General features: G+C 37.9%; 1 protein-coding gene across 9 annotated transcripts in view; it reads right to left on the bottom strand.

Annotated features, from left to right (window-relative positions):
* Window positions 1-23,576, bottom strand: part of arhgap44a (Rho GTPase activating protein 44a) — a 76,907-nt gene that overhangs the window by 35,677 nt on the left and 17,654 nt on the right. For all 9 annotated transcript variants that reach the window (XR_014199018.1, XR_014199019.1, XM_082142105.1 and 6 more), the window contains exons 2-11: window positions 8,390-8,429; window positions 8,110-8,229; window positions 7,941-8,017; window positions 3,673-3,784; window positions 3,237-3,313; window positions 3,027-3,144; window positions 2,165-2,233; window positions 1,982-2,063; window positions 1,705-1,832; window positions 259-370 (exon numbers count right to left, since the gene is read on the bottom strand). Coding sequence is in view for 7 of the 9 variants with exons in the window: in XM_082142105.1 (XP_081998231.1) it covers window positions 259-370; window positions 1,705-1,832; window positions 1,982-2,063; window positions 2,165-2,233; window positions 3,027-3,144; window positions 3,237-3,313; window positions 3,673-3,784; window positions 7,941-8,017; window positions 8,110-8,229; window positions 8,390-8,429 (935 nt within the window). In the remaining 2 variants the exon portion in view is untranslated. The remainder of the gene's footprint in view (window positions 1-258; window positions 371-1,704; window positions 1,833-1,981; window positions 2,064-2,164; window positions 2,234-3,026; window positions 3,145-3,236; window positions 3,314-3,672; window positions 3,785-7,940; window positions 8,018-8,109; window positions 8,230-8,389; window positions 8,430-23,576) is intronic.

Here is a 23,576-nt window from a genome sequence, read left to right as displayed (position 1 = left end):
TTAAAATACTAAAGGGAAGCCTGACAAATGAGCTGTCAAAAGCCACAACCAGCATGTAGCGACTGTCATCTGTGCCCCCCTACCTGGCGGCTACTAGGTCACGCTTCAGGCCCGCTGTAATGAGATCAAATTAACCTGAGACAGAATTTAATGTGAACTGCCGTGGGGTCTGAGCCTTTGTAGCTGCGATCGACTAAAAGGACACTGCGGTAGATCAGTGAACAATAGGAAGCTGATAGGAAAGAAGCAGATGCTCACCTGCAATGGCATGTGGGTCGGCTGAGTACTCCTGCACATCAAGAACCCCGCAGTCCAGTGACGCCTTAAGTTTCTTCAGCTTGGAGGCTGAGGGAGCCACCCGAAATAAACCCTGAAGTGACAGGAAGAGTTCTCAACCAGGAGGCCAGGGCCCACTAGAGGGCCTTAGTAATCTTGAGGTGCCAAAATGGCAAAAAGTATTTGAATTAATAAATAAAAAAATAAAATAAAAAAAATCTTATTTCCTAAATGAACATGCTCAATAAAGTGAAATATATTTCTTATATAATATTATAAATATCTCAATAACTGTTGCTGTATAGTTCTTAATTACTGAGATCACAAAAAAAAAAAGAATTTTGGTTTATTTTGTATATTAATACACCCAGTTTCTGTTAAAAAAGGTTTGAAAACAAGCAGCTTTGTCATGATAACAGCAGAAATACAGGAAATAGCCTATATTGGGTCCCTTCAAACTATTGTGTTGCACAATGGGGGACCACTCACTGTAGGCTACACAATGGAAGACTTTGAAGAAACACATAGGCTAAAATGCTAATTGGGACACCATGCAGCAGTGTTGTCCAATTCTGCTCCTGGAGAGCCAATGTCCTGTAGAGTTTTGCTCCAACCTGCCCAAACACACTTGCCTGAATGTATCTAGTGGCAAAATCGCATACTGAGTAGGTACTACATATTAATTTATTTCACGAAAAGTGCTTTAAAAAGTGCGTTCTTTATATTATGGATGATATTCGGATGTACTATATCGGCCATGTTGTTACTGTCATGTGACATACTGTACAGCGTCAGTAGCGTCTTCATAAATCCTGTCCCGTATCCATTGCATGCGTACTCCGCAAGTAGTAGGTCTCCAGGTACTTTTCACCTTCTGTTTTTTTTAATACTATGTATTCAGACATACTCTTTGCCATACTTTTTTTTGCATACTTTAAAGTAGAGAAGTATTACATTTTGGACGCAGCATAATTATCCTGAAAACCTAGATTAGCTGGTTCAGGTGTGTTTAATTAGGGTTGAAGCTAAACTGTCTGTGCAGGACCCCCCCAGGACCAAATTTGACTTCCATAGTATATATTTTTTTTTTTCTACTATGGAAGTCGATGGTTACGTCGACTGTCTGGTTGCCAACATTCTTTAAAATACCTTCCTTTGTCTTCAACAGAAGAAAGAAACTCATGCAAGTTTGGAACAACTTGAGGGTGAGTAAGTAATGACAAAATGTTCATTTGTGGGTGAACTATCCCTTTAATCAAGGTGAAATATTTAGTGAATATTTAGGGTTATCTACAGTATAATGTCTCTGAATGGCATCTGTGAAATGCCGTTGATTACCACAGACAATAGTTATGACTCGTCCCTCAGTTTGTTAGACAAACTGTGTATACATAAGGCACACTGTGCTTTTTCTCAGCAGTCTCGCACCTCTTCCTCCATGCCACATTCTAGCAGCATGGTGACGCACGCCTCGATAGGAAATGCAATCTCCCTGCCACTGATGGCTAGATGTTCCTCTAAGGCCTTTCCATATGAAGGCTTCTCTATCCAGGCCTCTGGAACACATCATGATAGACGATAAAATGCATCATTTTCAATCTGTTAAAAGCTACAGAAACAAGTTTACTAACAGATCCACACACACATTTGAAAGACACCACTTAACCAAACTTGTACGTTCAGACACTGAAGTGGTGAGTCTTACCCTGCTGAGCTTTGATCTGTGGCAGCACACTCTGCAGAATCTCCAAAGACTTCTTGTGGTACTCTGCCTGAACCTCTATGAGCTACAGCAAGACCAATAAGAGGACATACACATGTTGTAAGCATTCCCAAGGTATTCCCACCAAAAGTATACACTTCACCTTTAGTGTCCAGAGGTACTTGCCGTTTGAAAGTAGTTTGCATAGTCTATTTCTTTGGCCACAAAGTTGTACATGTCCGCTGATAACTGGTCCTACAGAAAGGGAAACGGGTACATCATCATGAATATCTGAAATTTCTCATTTCTAATAAAACAAGCAAAACATTTTGAGATGGAGGCTACTAAGTAAGAGTATGTAAGCTTTGCTTTGCTTTTAGTGAATTGTTTCATTAAAGGCCCCTTGAAATCAAAATTTAAGTTTTTTAGCTTTTAGTATGAATATGTTGGCCTTAAAGTTATGAATAAGCTGGTGTGTTCCAAAACAATGACAAAATTCGCATTTAGGAGGAATAAGCATTCAAAACTTACAGTCTATCACTTCCGCTAAAATGGATCACAGATTTTTATGACATCACCGCAGACTTCAGCTTCTAATCACATCTTCTGTCCAATCAAATGCTCTCTAGAATTTAAAGCTCCGCCCCCAATGCTATAAATACAACCTGGCCAACCCGTTCACACGTCACAGAGCAATATGGGTTGGAGATGTGTGTTTGGTTGCTCAAACGCTCAAGTTTTATTCCGTTTTCCAACTGTACGTTGGTTAAGAATGAAAGGGCTAGAATTTATTCACACCTCTACTATTGAATCCAACGTATCATCAGCGCTTGGATTCGCTTCCATGGCGCTGTCAAGTACGACTTTCAGTCTGTGAGGTAAACTAAACGCTACTGGCTATTTGAAAAGTGGGAGGGGCAATTCAGTATGTCCCGCCTTAGCTTCCTGTTTCAGTGGAAATTATGTCAGCGCATCATACAAAGCTGTGCGTTCAAATGCACTTCAGTGAGCCTTTAAATGCAGAAGAAAGACTGAGAGAAATCGTCACCCTGCAGATCTCCATCCGATTGGCCGTCTCCTCCATTTCCTCTCTCAGGGCATCAGACTTGGCTCCGCCCTGCTGCACATTACTAGGGTGACTTGAAGACTTGGATGACTGTTGCCACCTACAGCCCAGAAGGACAAATGACACCATCAGAGCACAATGTGGATAATACGAAAGAATCAAATCTCAGGAATCAACCATAATAGTTCATACCGTGTCCTTGCAGAATCCATGTCCAGGACAAGTTTGGCTAAATGTTTTCTCTGTTTCTGAATGTTCGGAATTTCCACCTTAACATAAAACCGTGCACATATGAGAAATAAAAACACGACCTTCATGGATAATTTGAACGCATTTAGGTTGTAAGGCATTTAAATGATCAACATAAAAACTTTGCTGAAAAACCTGTTGTAAACTAAATCTAGTACATGCCTTCTGTCATCTGACTGACACGGTTCATGGTTCACGTGTCTTTTTGCTGTTAAATCTGATTTTCATAAACTAAACATGAGAATAACTTTTATATTGTTAGCAATATTTCAACATGAACACTTTGACTGTATTGCATTGCATTATATGAATGTGGAAAAAGTACACAAGATGTGGATTTCAGCATAACATTGCAAGAAAAAGAAAAAAACATGCTCACCTCAGCCAGCACATACAGAGGCTCCACAACATCTCTTTCAATCTGTAACTCAAAGACGAGCAGCTCTTGAGCCAACTTCTCCTCCGTTTCGCCACAAAGATTCAGCATCTTACTGCAGAAAGACCACCAGACAGTCAAACTAGTCAACGAAATCAGGACTGCATCCTGGTTCATTCACAAACATGAGTGAATATCATGAAAGCTCTCAAGAAGTTGGATGTGAGCATGACATGCTAGCCATATCTTTTGATGCTGATGTCAAACGGTGTGTGCACAATCAGACACTGTGGTACTTTGGTGCTGTTTCATCTGTCCCTTCATATAAACTATCCAAATGCAAAACAATACAGGTTGCATGACAAGAGACATTTAGAAACCAAACTCTCAAACTATGAAGACAAAGCAAAGAAGGCTTGTCATGTTAACATGATCCTATGATCCCTACCCTGCAGGTATGTGCTGTAACTACACCACCTGGCTGCAAAAAACATCTTTCTTCATTTTGACTGGGTTTACTGGCAGGTTGCAATAAACAACTTAAAGAGATGCATGCTGACACCTATTGTGCTGGAGTGTGGTTAATATTGAGTCTAAAGGGGGTCACACACCGGACGCGCAGCTCAGCGCCGCGCCGCGCACCTCCACGCAGAGCCGGATTAACGCAAAGGCAAACTAGGCACGTGCCTAGGGCCCGATTGGCGGGATGGGGCCCAGACAGAGGGACAAAACAAATGTCCTATCTACAATTTATTTCAATATTTATTAATTAACTAAAAATAGTGACGATGTTTATCTTAACCATAGACTGTTACATTACTGCAGTTAAACCAATTAATGTGTCCGTTACAAAGCGGGTGCCGGCTTCTGAAAGTATGTGTAACGAACATCCATCAGGTGCTGCGAGGCAAAAGCCTAATAAGCACACAAAGAAGCACAGCTCATAATGCAGGTGTGTGAGTTGTCGTCATCTATTTTGGAGTGATTGCAATGTATTCTAAATATAAACTTGTACTGTAGATCAGCGTCATTTCTGGAAAAATCATTCACCGCTTTATTACGAGTTTAAAAGAGCGCGAGCGTCATTAACGTGCCCAGACGCGACGCTTTGAATTTGCGCGTACAATGAATAACATCGCGTCGGGAGCTGACTTGTAAAAAAGCTACAAAATTAAAAGACAAGACGTCTGTATTCTAAGTTAAAAAGCCAACACACTCACTACAACATTTTTAAATGTTTCAAATAAAGGATCTCATATCTATGGGTCTATCTTCTAAATTCTGCTGATGATTAGATTATACCCTGACATTACGCCAATAATATCAGTTTATATATTTTTTTCTGCTCAGTAGTCTTTCTCTTCCACTTGATTTGTGTATAGCATATTTAAGGTAGCAATGCAATATAAAAGCACTTATGCTCATCTACTGAAGTGGGATTCTGGAACTGTGAATAAATTGAATAAAACAGCAAAATAACAACAACAACAACAATAACATCTTCATTAAACAAAAAAGAGATTACCTTAGATAAAGTTTGATTAATATGTACATACAGTACCGGTAAAAGTCTGGACCCATTACTATTTTTAATGTTTTTGAAAGAAGTTTATTATTATGCTCTACAAGCCTGCATTTATTTGATCAAAAATACAGAAAAAAACAGGAATATTCAGCAAGGATGTGTTAAATATATAAAAAGTGATAGTGAAGACTTTTTTAAAACAACTTTTTAATAATAAAAAATCCTGAAAAAAAGTATCACAGGTTATAAAATAAATATTAAAGGAGAAGTTCACTTTTAAAATGAAAATTCTGTCATCATATACTCACCCTCATGTTGTTTCAAACCTGTATGAATTTCTTTCTTCTGCTGAACACAAAGGAAGATATTTAGAAGAATGTCAGTAACCAGACAGTTTTTGGGTCCCATTGACTTCCATAGTATATTTTTTTCCTACTATGGAAGTCAATGGGACCCAAAAACTGTCTGGTTACTGACATTCTTCTAAATATCTTCCTTTGTGTTCAGCAGAAGAAAGAAATTCATACAGGTCTGAAACAACATGAGGGTGAGTATATGATGACAGAATTTTCATTTTAAAAGTGAATTTTAAAAGTGGTGCTTCTCCTTTAAGCACCATTTCTAACATTTGATAATAAATCAGAATATTATAAAGTTTTCTGAAGGATCATGTGACACTAAATTCAGCTTTGCATCACAGAAATATAAAGTATAGTAAAATAGAAAACCATTATTTTAAATTTTAATAATATTTCACTATATTATTTTTCTGTATTTTTGATCAAATAAATCCAGGCTTGATGAGCATAAGAGACTTCTTTCAAAAACATTAAAAATAGTAATGTGTCCAAACTTATGTACAGTGTAAGTAAAAATATACTGCTTTTAAAATTAAATGTTGTATAAATAAAAAGGTTAGGAATCATATTTGCTTCAAGTGTTTTTTTATTGGGGGTGGGGGGCCTCCAACATGAATTTTGCCTAGGGTCTCCTAATGTCTAGAACCGGCCCTGCCTCCACGTCTTTTAAATTCGAACACATTATTCTCTATGAGAGTACACACACCGGCGGCGCCTTTCGCCGTCTGTCCGCGGCGGCTCAGGACCGTGTTCAAAATCCTGCCGCGCCACAGAGCGCCATTTACATAGTTTTATATAAAATTTACATTTATGTGTCTCAAATCGTAGTTAATGTATATACGGACTTCACCATGTGCTGCAATATACCTTTAGTTTTATATTTATTTACAGAAATCAGAAAATTGCTGATGTTATCGGATTTTCAGGTGAGAGTTGTCCTAGACGTGGCGCGACGCGGCGCTGAGCTGCGCGTCCGGTGTGCGGCCGCCTTTACTGTCAAAAGATCAAGGACAATTTTTTTTCTCATGTCATTGCCCCTTATAACTATATTATTACAATGAAAACTAAAAATATAAAAAATCTCATTCAAATAATAGTAAATACAATGATAAATACAAAATACTAAAATATCACTGAGTGTGATGCATAGTTATGTCATTTATTTAAAGCTATGACTAATTGCTTTAGTTCTGCTTTGAGCAATTGTTACATTTGGGTTGCCCAATCAAAGTCATTGATTAGCCATTTCATTTCAATATCAATCTATATTACAATACAAATAGGCCTAGTATTTTTGTTCAAATATAAAATCTGTCTGAAATGAGTGAGGGCTGAGGAGTGATATCACTGAAACTGAACATTTCACAACTTTTTTTTTTTTTTTTGGCTTCATGTGTTGCTACCATTTTTTAGTGCCATCTGTCAATTTCCCACATTTTCCATTTTCCCTTTTTTTTTTTTACTCAAGGACATAAAATACTGAACCTGTTCATCTAATATCTGCACTTCAAAAAGTCTTCTTACTTCTTACTTTTCTTACTCAGTATTTTTGTCTTGTTTTCCAGTACAAATATCTAACATTCTCTAAAACAAGAAACATGCAAAATGACTAAATCTTGTTTTCTGAAAGTCAAGAAAACGAATCTGACGGTAGGATAAGAAAAAATTAACTTGTTTTATTTTTCTTTCCCCACCAGCAGATATTTCTCTCGTTTAAATTTTGGTTACTTTGTCATTTTGCTTCTTGTTAGATAATAAGTCTTGTTTCTGAATAATTTATCGAAATTAAATGTATACTTTCTGGAATTACTGAGGGGGAGTGGTCAGATGGTGGTCATGTCAGTAAAAAATAAATAAATGAAAATCAGTAAAATGGTCTTTGTGTCTTTTGTTGGAAGAAAAATAACAAACGGGGCAAAGACCATTTGACTGATTTTCATATATATATAGTGTATATATATATTTTAAAGTATAATGTATACAAATAATATTTGCCAATGGGGTGGAAAAAAAACTTAATTCAAAGTATAAACTTATTTTGTCATACCCCACTGGAAGTTTTCTTGTCTTCAAGAAAACAAGTTGATATCGTAAGTCATTTTGCTATTCAATTAAGTTTTTTTGATTTAAGAATGTTTAGATATTTGCACTGGAAACAAGACAAAAATACTGAGCAAGAAAATCACTTTTTAGCAAAGTGGATTTCAAAGCATATTCTCCATTGATGCCCATTCAGTGCGACATATCCTGGATACATTAATCCTAATCTGGCATACTGCGCACAATGGACAGAATGTGAATTATGATTCAGCCCAAGAGAAACAGTTTGACAATTTAGTTAGAGGTCGAAATACAAAGGCAAATACTTAATGTATGTGAGCTCTCACCCAAAAAGAGAGTCGTCTCCTAACACAGCTGCTCCCTCCACCATACATTGAGCAAGTGTCGTCAGGGGCAACTTTTTCTGTTTAGGGAAAAATCACAATCAAGTTGTTATGAGAGTGAACAATTGCAGTGCAGAAAACAGACGTAACTGACGTGTAAGAACTGACTTACCGCGGGCGATTTGACTGATCTCTTGTCTAAATCGGTGCCTTGTTGTCCCTGCAGACAGGCAGTCAGCTTCTTATGTGTGCTATGAGAGACCTGCTTTACTAGGTCTAAACGCTTCTCCACCTGAATGCAAAATAAGCACGTATGAAACATACAAACAGGGTAGTGTGTAGATAAGAGTATAGACTACATTACAACAGTGTAGATTAGAGCAGTAGATAAGTATATGCCGTATGTGTGTGCGGTTGTGTTCACACTGATCTCAGTACAGATTTATTCTCACCTGTAGCAGGTCTTCACTCAATACCTCTGTTTTTTCAGCCCTGCAATATTATAGAAAACAGACATTTAGGTGTTGCACGAGCAAGAGGTTGAATAATTTAGCTATGGGAGCACCTCGGACTGACTATAATTGCCTTCTGTAAGTATTTATTAAAGCTTCAGTGCGTAACTTTTGGCGCGTTAGCGGTTAATAAACAAAACTGCATGAATCTTGCGGAAGAACATTGTAGCCGGAACTACTTTTCTCTGTTTGTTTCAATGACGAGTCACGCAGACACTGTGCTAGTGCTACTCCGCAGTAGTGCCACCCATACCAGTCTAAAATAGTCCCAATTTAAACATTTGTTGTAGGTTTAGCCTACCGTAGTGACACGGTTTGGAAAATGGATTCATGATGCAGCCTATTATATGTTGTACATTTTTAACACAAAAAAGTTACTCACTGCAGCTTTAGGACACAATATGCAGAAACACATGCTAAACATATGATTATGAATGCAACCTCAAAACATTTGATGATGACTTTGAGTTGTACTGTAAGTTAAAAAAAAGTTTTTTAATAAACTGCTGAAAAAATGCTCTCTGTATACAATATAAAACATCTAATCCACAATGAAACTTGTACCATTCGAATTTATTATTGATTTCGAAATAAACTCTAAGCACCAACTACTAAGACACGATTACGACTGGTTCTGCCCTTATTACCATTCTGTCATTTGACACCAGACCAATATCTTGCATTGAATAGGCTATAGGCTATTGTAATATCATAAGAACAACAAATCAACATTCCCTACTATGGCTGGCAATTCAAGCTGAGGAGATAAACTTTTCAGAAATTAGTGGATGGTCAACTCCGCCCCCAACCCCCTCCAGGTTACATACATTCACGTGCCATGAAAACACTTTCATGATCCCCTATGAATGCAGCGTATTGAACTCTAGCCATTATACATTCATAATGAATCACAGCAAGTCTGAAGCCACAGCGAGGATGCAGAGCAGGTTCTCTTTCTGCTGAGCCTCAGATAAGCAGCATGACCCATATGGCGCTCACATACATACAGAAGAGCAGGTTGCCATGGCAGCAAATGCCGGTGAATGAAAATAGACACAGCACATATCCTTCCCATCCACGACGACAGTGATTTGTTAGTGTAAAAGAGGGTCTTGATGTACTGAGAGGAGCATTTTATATCTAAGGTAGAGACAGCAGCATGTGTTTAAAGCGCCCCTATTATGCTTTTCCGAATATTACCTTTCATTCAGTGTGTAATATAGGTGTGTATGAATGTAAAAGGTCTGCAAAGTTTGCATGACAAATAAAGCTATTGTCTCCTAAAAGACAGAAACGATTCTGAACAGCTGAAATGAGTCGTCAGTAATTCCAGTTTCACTTCAAGTTATACCTACAATGTAAAAAAAAAAAAGCATAATGCCAGCCTATATGGTCTTCAGCTGCCCAGGAACAATGACTATTTTGACCATCAAACACTGTTGTTGCTTAGGCCTGGAAGAGTTTGTTTTGTGTTGTCAACATGTCGAGAATACACAGTTTTCAGCACTGCGAAAGCAAATCCTTTTTGCGTGCACTTCAAAAGGATGAGGACTCACACTGGAATTGATTGGGGGATCCGGCGCTCAAATTCAGACATGGTAATAGGCATTTTGTTTCCGACATGCGCTGTTAACGGTAGACCAATCACAACAGACTGGGCCATCTGACCAATCAGAGCAGAGCAGACCAATCACAACAGACTGGACCATCTGACTAATCAGAGCAGAGTTGACCAATCACAACAGACTGGGTCAACTGACCAATCAGAGCAGAGTAGACCAATCACAACAGACTGGGCCATCTGACCAATCAGAGCAGAGTTAGCCATCTGACCAATCAGAGCAGAGCAGAACAATCACAACAGACTGGACCATCTGACTAATCAGAGCAGTGTTGACCAATCACAACAGACTGGGCCATCTGACCAATCAGAGCAGAGCAGACAAATCACAACAGACTGGGTCATCTGACCAATCAGAGCAGAGTAGAACAATCACAACAGACTGGGCCATCTGACCAATCAGAGCAAAGTAGACCAATCACAACAGACTGGGCTATCTGACCATTTAGGCAAGGCATATGTGGACACAGCAATCAAAAGAGCACCTCTTTATCTTAAAATGTTGTGTAATTACACTTCTCCGTGTGAAAATGCTGTCCCGATAAGGCCTTGATTCCTGCTCTAGCTGCATTATAACATTCGTATAGTGTTTGCGTGTGTCTTGACACTGTTAACCTCTAGAAAGCGCTGGGAGACAGCACGTTCAAAATTGCTGCAGTATTAATACGAATGTAGTATACAGTAGCCTATAATATAACGTGAGAATGACGCCCACATTCATATAGTGTTTGCGGGTGTCTCGACAGTTACAAATAAAGCCACAATAAGCTCATGGAGTGAACTTGTCAATCATCTTGATGGATGACGCAGAGGAAACACTGACCAATAAGAGGACAGTTGTACTCGCATGTGACTCGCGGGAACATATTTTGGTGCGCTTTGAAAGGTTGCCTTGTGAAAGCGAACCGAACCAAGAAGAAAATGCATCATTGTAACAAATTAAGTCCCTGTTTCGGAACAAAACAAACGATCTATAGGTGTGAAAACACCCTGAATCTTCGAATGAATCGTTTTCAGACACTCTGAGAAATGAGGTGATGTGCAATGTATGAGAAAATTAAGGTGTTTTTATTTTATTTTAGATGCATGTAAATCTATTGTAGGATACCTCCAGAACAAAATTAGGAACCTTTAAAATATCATAGTGGCACTTTAAAAGAAAGAGGCAATTTTAGAACAGTGTTGCAATATTCAAGAATTTACAAGGTTGGAAAATGCAATACAAATGCAATGAAAAAAGCAAGCAAATCACTGTTATTATTGGCATAAAAGTACATATCCTTCACAAATCGCAAGAACGCTTGGGTAAGTGTATCTCTGAACGACCTTTCATAATCTTGCACATTTAGAGGTCTGCAGTTCTAAAACCTTCCTGTAGACTCTAGAGCTACAAGGGTCAAACTTATTACTTACAGTATGTTCACCCCAGCCTGACAATAAATAATAAATTACACTAAAGGAAACACTATTGCTACACATTGAACACCATTTGGAGTAGTTTGGGATCTGCTGTGTGAATTATTTAAACCCCTGAATTATGTTCAGAATCTATGATTTTTAAGGAGGGGAGACAAATTTACCCTAATAGGAAACAATACAAATCACCACAATTTATAAATTAAATAATCGTAATATACATTTTTTAGGCATTAGGCATTTCCATGACCCTAAATGAGAAAAAGTCTCAAAATGTATATGTCAATTATTTTCTAGACTGCAAAATTAGCAGTGACCATGTTGTGGCTTGGGCATGCTGGAACATTAAAATACATACAAATATTTGAATTAAATTATTTCTAATTTATAAATATATAATTACAATTACTTAATATTTTATGTAATGCATCTGTAATTATTTAATCATTACATTGTTTAATTCAATTATATTTAAATGTATTAGATAACTAATGCACTCCTGTTTTATGAAGGTTTAAGGCATGTTTAATCCTATACCTTCAAATTTGATTCTTCGACTCATACACGACTTTTCAAAATCTGAAGCCCTTTATTTCAGCAACTATTTTAGCAGCAATTAATCATTAAAATAGAACATCCACCTAAACAACATTTGTCAATTTCTAGGGATTTTTGCCCTTAACATCAGAATGCTGTTTTCCTTCTGTTGGTGACTCATCACTCAGTCTGTCGGTTCTCTTTGAAGACGACATGAAACAGACCCTATTGACTTTCCATATAAATGTCCCTAGTCTTATTGTGCATGATTCATCAGTGCACACTATTACAAAGAGAAAAAAAATAATGTTTATTTTCATAATCTTTCACAAAATTGTTGAACTTTCTCTGCATAATTCAGTCTGTATGAGAAAACTAATGTTATAAAATTGACCGTTCTGACTCTGATTAGATGAGTCACAATCATAGTCATTTAAAAATAGCCAATACTCACACCTGCGTGCAAACATACTATATTAATGAGCCAAGATGCTACACCGCATGCCAATCATAAATAGTCTGCAGTTATTTAAATTATTATAATTCCTTACGTGTCTTTTAACAATTCAGTTTTGAATTTGAACATGCTTTTGGGCAGCAGTATCCTCCTTTTTCAGGTCTATTGATACAAAAAAAAATCTACAACAGATGCTTCAAGCTGAACTGCTCTCCTACTCTGCAAATTTCCCAAGGCAAAGAAAAAACAAACAAGCGGCCTGGCAGAGGAGAACAGATGATGCATGTGAATGGCCTAGTGCTCAGAGAGAGCCGGCCTGCTGGGGCCGGGCCAGAGCTGAGGCACTGACCGGGGAGATTGTCCCGCACACATCCACTCGGCCTGTCATGCGGTTTACTAAAGCTCTCCTCCACTCACTCTTCAAAATGACTCGCGGGCAGCAGCAGAACTCTCAGATGCAGCAATTAGTTTACAAACACCTTACAGAGATGTTTCTTTTTTTAACGAAGGTTGCAATGCACTGCATTGATATTTCCCATTTTCGCCGTTATTGTTCAAGTGGGGTGGACATATAGTTATCAACCTTGGTGTGAATGGGCCTTTAATCCAAAGTTTGTCCTGTAAATTTTTTTTTCGTGATTTTAACAGTAAAAGACTGTAAAAATGTTACGGTGAAAAACTGTTAATTGGTTAACAGAACGTTTCCGTACTATATACGGTTATTAACTGTAATAGATCTACCGTAAATTAACATTTTTGGAAACGTCAGTAAATTGACATTCCCACAATTTCCTGCGTGACACTTCACATTTGATGTATTTTTGTTGAAATAACTACGTTTCTTCATAGTGTTTCTTAGTTTTTTCTAATCAGTTATGCAAATTAGGGTTTTATGTTACATGTTATGTTTTATGTTATGTTGTTAAATTAATGTTTATTGCATTTTAAAAATGTAATGTGTGTTACCATGGTGGTTTAGTGTTTGTGTGAATGACACTGTGCTCATTATTTTTCTAAGTTTGTGGAAAAGCTGCTTGTGATGAGCTTTAAATTATCATGTGACTCATCACCTCTGTGATTGATGGTTGTCAGTGTATTACAATGGTACAAAACAGATATTAGTACTTCAATACGTTGGTAAATTAACATTATATCAGATTATTAAATACTTTTTTTTTACTGTAAATTTAAGATAAGTCTGTAAATTCTAAAATGCTGCTACTGTATTTTTTACAGTAAATTTCTGGCAACCACAGCTGCCGTTTTTTTACCGTAAATTTACCGGAATTTTTTTTACAGTGTAATGAGCGACAACGGATTATAGTTTAAAAATATTTTTTTTTCTATTTCTTGCGACGTCGCGGCTGGAACAACAACATCCAAAGTATGGCAATGATAATCTCAGGTACTTATTATGTGCTTTATTTTATGTTAAAAGAATTTAATGTGAGTTTCAATGTCATCTTGCATTACATTTATAGCCATACTGGGAGAGACAATGGATAATTCACCTCAGATCATGAAAATAAATGGAAAAAGAAACTCGTTGTGAACAAACAATTGCGTCCTATGACAAAGATTGTTTCAGTCACTCAGTTTGTATTTTTAATAATGTTAAAATGGTATAATATTTGTGAATTTGGCTATGCATGTCACGTGTTGGTGCTGCAAGAATCACATGGCTCAGAAAAAAAAAAAAAAAAAAAAAATCCACATTCCACTTCGCGTCGAGCAGTTATTTGCCTCCACGTTGTGCATTCAAATAGTTTAATGCACAGCTAGCCATGGATTATATATAATATATAGGGCAGGGGTACAGACAAGGAGTCCTCTAACTCACATCAATGCATGACCATCCTTCTAATTCCTGGAAAACTGAGTGATTTCCAAACTCAGCCTGTCCCGTGGCTTCCTGTGTGAGCGGGGTGGTGCCTGACACCAAGGGGACCGCAGGAACAATGTGTGTACGGAGCGCCCTGATCACAGAGATCCGAACAGTCAGGACAGCAGCCACACAGGCTCAGCCTTTCTCCTTCCCACTTCCTGTCCCGTCTGCAAAACCTCTTCCTGCTATTGTGACTCGAGCAGAGCCACGCCGCTGTCGGGCCGATCCGCATAATAGCCATTCTACTGCTTTTATTTAAAGACAGAATGAGACTTTATCACTGCAGAGAAGAATAGTGCTGCTATCAGGGCTCTTATCTGATGCCAACAGCCCTGTGGTGGAGGGATTGTTTTTGCCATCTGTTCCTTGGCTCCACTTCTTCCTCCATCTTATTTCAAGCACTTTGTCAGGCCTACAACAGTTTGAAGACTGTTCGGCACTTTCGAAGAATATGGTACAAAACAGGGCTCAGTAAAAGGAGGAGGTCAGTAAAAGGAGTTCCTCTTAATATTAAGTCATTAAAGTCCCCCTGTAGTCAATATTTGTATCCTTTAAAACTCATCTTTGATCACCAAAATTACATATTTAAAAAAAAAAAAATCTTAAAAAAAAAATGAATATGTAAATTAGCCCCGCCTCCACTCACTCACACCAGCTCAGAGATCCACTCGTTCACGATCACACGTTGACCTGATTGGTTACAAGGTAGTTTTTGACGTCAGAAACACCTCATTTCAAACCTCGTTTTTGAGACTGCAGAAAATACTTGAGACTGGTTCACTGCAGAAAATAGTAAGCAATGGTGTTGACTTATTTATTTGCACATGGTTTGTCTTAAAGCATATTAAAAACACCACATAGACATATACACAACATTAAAATATTGATTTTCACCACAGGGGGACTTTAAGGATGTTCTACATGAATACAGACAAAATAAGAAAGCAATATTAAAAGACTGTGAGCAAAAGATAATTGTATTTGCCTGGACCAAAATAGCAAATATGGAAATTAACAGGTGTGTAAACAAACGCCAAAAAAATTCTGTTTACTTGCATTTGGCAAAAAAAATAAAAAATCATCTTCATCCTGATATATCCTCTGCAGATCTACATGCAACATGATGCAGAAAGCAGAGCATCTGTGTGTCTGTCATCCTGCATGTGTGCAAACAGCCCTCGAGAAAAGGTTCCTACACACTGCAGAACTCTCTGCTGGAGCCCAAAGAAATATGTTCTCCATTGACGGCCATTTAAAATTAGAAATACACTTTTAAATCTAGTTTTTAAGTATCTTATTTTAGGATAAAAGCAGGAGTGATGACAGTTGAAGGAGAGATGACTAGGCCTGGGACAGTTTAAGGTGTTGTTATATGCAGCACTGCTACTTTGTTTCGTAGTTTATTTCACCAGCCACTTTATTATGTTCACCTTGCTAGTACAGGGTTGGACCCTTTGCCTTCAGAACTGCCTTAATTATTCATGGCATAGATTCAACAATGTGCTGGAAATATTCCTCAGAAGTTTTGGTCCATATTGACACCATATCATCACACAATTGCTGCAGATTTATCGTCTGCTCATCAATCATACGAATCTCCCATTCCTTCACATCCCAAAGCTGCTCTATTGGATTGAGATCTGGTGACTGTGGAGGCCATTGAGTTTAGTGAACTCACTGTCATGTTCAAGAAACCAAGAGATGATTTGTGCTTTGTGACATGGAGAGTTATCCTGCTGGAAGTGGCCATCAGAAGATGGTTCACTGTGGTCATAAAGGGATGGAGATGTTCAGCAACAATACTCAGGTAGGCTGTGGTGTTTAAATGATGCTCAATTGGTACAAAGTGAGCCAAGAAAATTCCCCACCCCACACCATTACACCACCAGCAGCCTGACCCATTGATTCAAGACAGGACGGATCCATGGTTGCATGTTGTTTACGCCAAATTCTGATCATCTGAATGTCTCAGCAGAAATCCAGACTCATCAGACCAGGCAACATTTTTCCAATCTTCTATTGTCTGATTTTGTTGAGCCTCAGTTTCCAGTTCTCATCTGACAGGAGTGGTGTGCGTCTTCTGCTTCTGTAGCTCATCTTCTTCAAGGTTCGACATGTTGATCCTTCAGAGATGCTCTCCTGCAGACCTCAGTTGTAACAAGTGGTTATTTGAGTTACTGTTGCCTTTCATCCAGCTTGAATCAGTCAGACCATTCTCCTCTGACCTCTGGCTTCAACAAGGCATTGCCAATGTTGAAAAGAGTTGTGTTGCTTAATATTTTTGTGGAAACCAATTAAAATAGAAATCTTTTGTAACATCATAAATGTCACTTTTGATCAATTTAATGCATCCTCGATTAATGCAATTATTCATTTCTTTAAAAAAAATCGTACTGACCCCAAACTTTTTATCAATAGTGTATGTATACCGTAGGCTACATATTGTCACATGCCACGGTGTAACCAGAAACGGGCATTAAGAAAGTAAATAGGTCATTCATATTGACTTTTGAATTAGAATTTCACTTTCACAAACACTCGAGTTTTTCCTTTGCATTTGGAAACCAGTGCTAGGCTGCGAGAGACCGATACCTAAGTCCAGCAGGAAGACACATCCATCCAGTTGAAGCCTTCATTGGTTGACTACACTGCTTCAGGCCCCGTCCACACTACTGCGTTTTCGTTTAGAAACGGAGAATTAAAACGAATACGATCTCCGTCCACACCAGCGTTTTAGCTGCGTATTAGAATTGATCTCCGTCCACATTAAAACGACTGAAAACGCGGATCACGTGACCATTCACCAACACTGGGCATGCGCGTGCCGGTGTAAACACAACTTCATTGATAAAATTATCCCACCATGCGCTGGTTCTTCCCGGGTTAACCCAAACCCGACGCTCCATGTACGGTCGATATCGCCGCTGCACACGGGAATTGTCACAGATTGCTCGAATGATAGCTTGCCTCCGGCGCATGTAGGCAGTTATAGCATTGTAAAATGCAGAATTTACTTGCACAGAAGCTGCTAGCAAAGATATACGCCATGACTGATGACACCCAATCATAGAGCCGAGCGTGAGCCTCTACTACGTCATCGTTTCTAAAGTCCTCCGTTTTGACCCGTCCACACTAAAACGCCCGCCGGAGATTCAAAACGAAAAACGGGTCGGCAGCGTTTCTAAACTTCTCCGTTTTGGGTCTCCGTTTTTGCCGTTTTAGTGTGGACGGGAGGTGCAAACGTAGCAAAAGGTCTCCGTTTTTAAACGAAAACGCAGTAGTGTGGACGGGGCCTCAGAGAGCCATTTGAGCCCGACAGGTAGTCGGACAGAAGACGAGCCTCAGAGAGCGGGCGAGATGACAGGAGCATATGTTTAAGAGGACACTTCAGTGACTCCCACAGCCCCGTTGCCACTCAGGCCAGAGGGCATTGTTCTCAGAAGTAAGATCAAAGCCAGGGCTCTGTATCAGCATGGATCTTTAAAGAGACGAGCTCCTCTACGCTGTTTGTTTTCAGAGGGAGGAGTTTCCTCCTGGGATTTCTGACATGCATTTGAACTGCCTATCACGTCAAGTGCCGAAAGCCAATTGCACAGTTGCATTTTGGGCAGACGGGATATAAACCCAAACACTGTGGTCTTACTGACCTCAAACATAGACAGGATGTGGAAGGAAGGACATAGTTTGTATGTGCGACTATTTGTGACTTGTAAATACTGTATGAAGTGGCCTACATCAACTTTATAAGAAGTGGATAGAGAGAGGGGTCTGTGCTAAGTAATCGTGTGGGAAGAAACCCATTTAGAAGTCATGCAAATGCAGTTTGACACTGACATCTGTCACCATCTTTCTGTACTTACTTATCATACACTGACAGAATTAAGATGCCTGAATCTAAAGCCTTAAAGGTGCACTTAATTTACTCTCCCATATAATTTCAAACTATGATTAATGTTCGTTTTTCTATAGAAAAAAAAAAGAAAAAAGATTTGTGCATAATTCAGCAATAAGTGACAGAAAAGTCATTTCTAATGTTACAAAGGTTTTCTATATCAAACATATGCTGGTCTTTTGAGCTTTCTATTCATCAAATAATCCTGAAATAAAATGTATCACAGTTTCCACAAAAAATATTAGGCACAACTGTTTTCAACATTGATAATAATAATAAATGTTTCTTGAGCAGAAAATCATCATATTAGAATGATTTCTGAAGGATCATGTGACACTGAAGACTGGAGTAATGATGCTGAAAATTCAGCTTTGATCACACAAATAAATTAAATTGACAATATATGAACATAGAAAATTGTTATTCAAAATTGTAATAATATTTCACAATATTCCTGTATTTTGATCAAATTAATGCAGCCTAAGTAAGCATAAGAGACTTCTTTCAAAAAACCTCACTGACTTTGAACGGTAGTGTGTAATGATTAATAATGACACAATTTTCCCTTTTTTTCTTTTCACTATTCCTATAACAAAAGCCTTCTAAGTAAACTGAATCAGTAGCTACATAAATTTTTTTTTCGGTTGTTTGCTCTATTTTGTTAGATGCGATTAATCGTGATTATATACAGTATATATATATATATATATATATATATATATATATATATATATATATATATATATATATTAGAACTAGTTGGTAACAATGGAACTTGAAACAATAGCTGGCTAACAATGCTTTTGGAAAACACATCCCTGAAAGGTTTAAACTAGTAAAAATACACAGGCTAATAATTAATTACAAAGTAATAAAAGTCACCCCCGGTCATATCACAACCCCTCAGCTAAAAGATACACCTCAGTGCATGCAACCATCGTTGTAATTTACAGAGAATTCATTAACTAATGTTCAGAAAAGATGATGGCTATTAGTAATAACAGCCAACAAAACGTTTAATCTGAAGATGTTCAACAAAGACACATCAATGTGATTTGATTGTAATAAATAGAATGAAAAGGCATATTATTCATATATGTGTTTGGTCCTTCACAGCCTGCACTATAATTCTAATTTGTTATAGTGTTAGACGTTGAAGGTAAGAAAAGGTATTCACAGGATTCAAAGCAATCCCTTCGAAAGAGAAAATGACTCTTTAAAATAAACCACGTTTTTGCTCATGTACCTTTAAGGCTTCAAAGCAAATTAGCTCTATTATGATTGGCTAATCTCTGCTTACTGACAGTCACACTGTTGTTCATCATGCCAGGCCAAGATGCTGAATAGGCTACTGAATAGGCACTGATATGTGAACGTGGGCGGTCATACTGTATGTTCACATGCTCATGGTTGTCAAGGCAATACTATCCCGGTTTTTGTGGCTTATTTTCCATAAAAGATCTGTGAGGACGGAGCTTTGCATTTTGAATGTCAGAGGACGTCTACACACTACATCAAACTGTTATGTTTCAAAAGAGCAAAGAAAATCCTATTTTCCATGAGATGTCCCCTTTAACAAGCGCCTAAAAGCTCCTGGTTTTAACCCCAGAGGCGATTTTTGGATTTTAGCCTTAAGGCGGTTCAGCCCCATAACAGAATATGAGATGATGTGGGATTCTTAGAGGTCACACTTGCGATTCGATTCGTCCATATTCGACCAGGCTGACTTTTTACCTTCCAGCACAGCCATGAAAAATGGTGCAGAGGAAACTGGCAGCTCAAACTCTTCCTCCTCCTCCTCCTCCTCCTCACTCTGCACCTAAGATGAGTATATCTGATCTAGAGAGAGTAATACACTCCTCTCCCACTGTGCCGCCCACTCTCCCTCTCACACAAGAGATGCTACATTTTAATAACTGGGAAACGGAGAGAAAGAGAGAGCGAGCAGGAGGAGGCCTGGAGCGTTGGCGGTGAGCTGCATTTTCTTCATGCGAGACCTGCTTTTAGAGTCTCTCTGTACAGAGTATATTTATGAAAATTTCTGCCTCAAAATGCAGCGAGACACATAAGCGCTACCCTGAGATGATAAGAATGAAAGCCGGGGAATGACACAAGGCGAGTAAAACAGAGAAACCCACTTACTGAGGGACGTGCAGTGAACTAGGTCACCACTCTGTTAAATATGCAAGAATAACTGCAAGGAACACACACATTCTGAAACATCATTCATTCAGGGAGTGTAAAATCTGATTTATAAAAATAGCTAAACCTTCCTTTCCCTGCAGCACATTACATATGCCCAGATGTCTGACCTGAAGGTACACCATCAAATGCAAAACCCATCAAAAAATGAGCAAATGTTTTTGCTCAGATGATACTCTTTCACAGCTGAGGAGATTTAATGGAGTTCTCAGTTGTGTTTTAAAAGAGGTCCTATTATGCTTTTTTACATTTTCAACTTTCTTTAGTGTGTAATGCTGCAGTTTGAGCATGAAAAAGGTCTGCAAAGTTACAAAGCACAAAGTCACTCGAAAGAGAGTTATTCTCTATATCAGTGCGCACTGTTTCTGAACTCCCTGAAACTCTTATGTTTTCTTCCGGGAACGAGCACGTCACAATTTCCCTCATTTAAATAATTTCTGCCCAAGGCATAAGTAAAATAAAGGGGCGGGTCCTGGTTGAGTTAGTTAGTAGTGTTGAAACTCACGGTTATGGTAAGGGGCGTGTCACACAACCAATCACAACACACTGATCCAGCTGACCAATCAGAGCACATTGTGCTATTCAGAAGGAGGCGCTTCATTGAGACAGGAACTAAACAGAGTGTTACTGACAGACTGGGAAGAGAGGGGCTGCAACAATGTCAAATATGGGAAAAATTATGTGTTTTTGATCATTCGAGCATGAAAACATATTCTAGTAGACAACGAAAACAAAACAATATCAGAGTCAACAATATATGTTGAGCATTATTTATTTGTATTCGGTACATTTCACTGTGGATTCTTTGGTAGATCAGTCGCAATTCGGCACAGGCTTTGCAAACAGACTTTAACGATATGGACTCGACAGTAATGCAACAACATGTAATTAACTGTGTTAATTCTAATGCCTGATCTGTGAGCCTGATCTGATATGTAATGATTCATGTACAGTCATATGTTCTTTGTCTATGTGTCAGAAAATCAAACCAGTGACTAAACGGTCAACTTCACATTGTTTCTCTTAGTAGGATGAAAATAATATGTTATTTAAACTGTGATTAAATTATATATAGAAAGCGATCTAAGAATGCTCCCTTTTTTAATCGCTGGAGCTGTCAATCAAACAGTGCAAGTTTTTCAGTGAAAACTCGCCAAAACTCCCGTTATAATCAACAAATCTCTTATTTACATCGTGTTTGCACTGTTAGTTATGATGAAAGCATTTGTTAGTGTGTAGAAATCGAGTTGCAATGACGAGATCACTGTATTCATGCTCAACATGTCTGTGACCACATGCTACATGCTCATCACGACAACCTTTCATGCCACGATCCAAATATTATGCTATAGACATAAATACTGTATAATGCTACAATCAACACTTTTCACAATAAGTTAACCTTGAGAGTTGAAATAGTAAAAAAGTTTTCAAGTCCAGCATATTACGTCAGTAGAGAGAAGACCGACATTTTAATGGAAGGATCGAGTTATGGCACTTTTATTAAAAATTACGAGGTCATTTTTTTATGAAACATGCATGGATGACTAAGTAATATTATATATATTATATAATAAATAAATAAATGTTTGTTTTTTCTAAGGCATGTTTATAAAAGCTACTTAATGTCCTAATTAAACTAAGGCTTAATCCTAGCTTAATCTAAACCCTATCTGTGAAACAAGGCCTAAAGTTTGATTATAAAGCTATGCTGCATATTCTACAAATTACCTTCCCTAAAAATAATATGCAACCATTTAATTACAGTATATCTCTGCAGGGTACATTTGGGCTCTGCTTTGTCTTTTCACCTTCCTGCAATAACAGGATGTAATTATCAATATCAAGTAGGCAGCATGCTGTAGATGAACAGGCTTTGAAAACCGAGATGCATGGTTACTAGGCAACCAAATGTGAGATTCCTATATCATTAACAGCCAAAACAAAGTTCAAAAAAAATAAAAAAAAAAATAAAAATTGGACAGTGACCGTGAGATGAATACAGATCTAGAGGGGGAATTTAGCCTGAGGAACAAACAAAATGGAGCATTGAAACAGGCATATAAGATCAGCCAGATCTGTAGCGTTCATCAATCCAGGAGGAAACAGACTAATTATTGTCAAATTATACATATGGTAAACCTTCAGGTATGATGAAAAAAGAAAGGTTGAATAAGTAAATATTATAGAGACATATAGAGAACCACTGCAGAATCATATTGGCATTTATAGTGTGGACATAGAAACGGACATAGAACAGCTCCTAGCAGAACGTGAAGCGTTGTCATCTTGTATAATTACGGTAATTACAGTATTTCATCAAAGTTTTTCATCTTTATTTAAATTAACAAAAACAATTTGAAATAGCTTTAGTTAACAATAACAATACTGACCCTAATGTCTCAAGTTCTGATAAATAATTAAACCCAATGAATGTAGGCTAGCTGAAAGGGTCAACCTATGATTCCGATATTATATTTCATGAATGATGGTGCTGGTAAAAGGCTTCAGGTGCAGTTGTAGTTGGCCAAATGCAGTTTTGTGACTCAGCTTCACCTGCTAGCACTTGGTTAAATGTTTGTAATTGTAAATTGATTAAATCTTTTTGTATTGCCAGCACTAATCAGTCAGCAGCTGTACGGTTGAACCATTTTCAATTTCAGTAACTGTATAATGTTCTGAAACAGCTAAACTGACGGCCGCTCCAACTCAGCAATCTATCTTTTATTGGAAACTCCTGCAAAGACCAGCTAAAAGAACAGCGTTCAAGCTTTTACATATATGAGAAGGCAATACCTCAACTTTGCAGTGAGAAGTTTCTTTCTTTTTGCTTCTCTTGGTTCCTTCTACTGCTCATTGAGAAACATGTTTTATGCATATAAGAACTTGAATAATTTAAAAAGGCATTTTAAAAAACCATTCAATGTCACTTCGGGGAGCCAAGTTGTTACCAAATGCTTGTGCATGTTCAGATTATCCAAAGAAATTGTGCACAGAACATGTCGTGCTTTAAGTTTTAAAAAGCTTTTTTTTTTTTTTTTTTTTGCTCCTCTAAATTTCTTGCGATGCAAAACAAATATGTGACTTGAGGCATGCAAACTACACTAAGGTTTATGA

Source organism: Leuciscus leuciscus, assembly GCF_965113295.1.
Source record: "Leuciscus leuciscus genome assembly, chromosome: 1".
Lineage (NCBI taxonomy): Eukaryota > Metazoa > Chordata > Actinopteri > Cypriniformes > Leuciscidae > Leuciscus > Leuciscus leuciscus.
The sequence above is the reverse complement of the archived record's forward strand: the minus strand, read 5'-3'. Positions and strand labels throughout refer to the sequence as shown.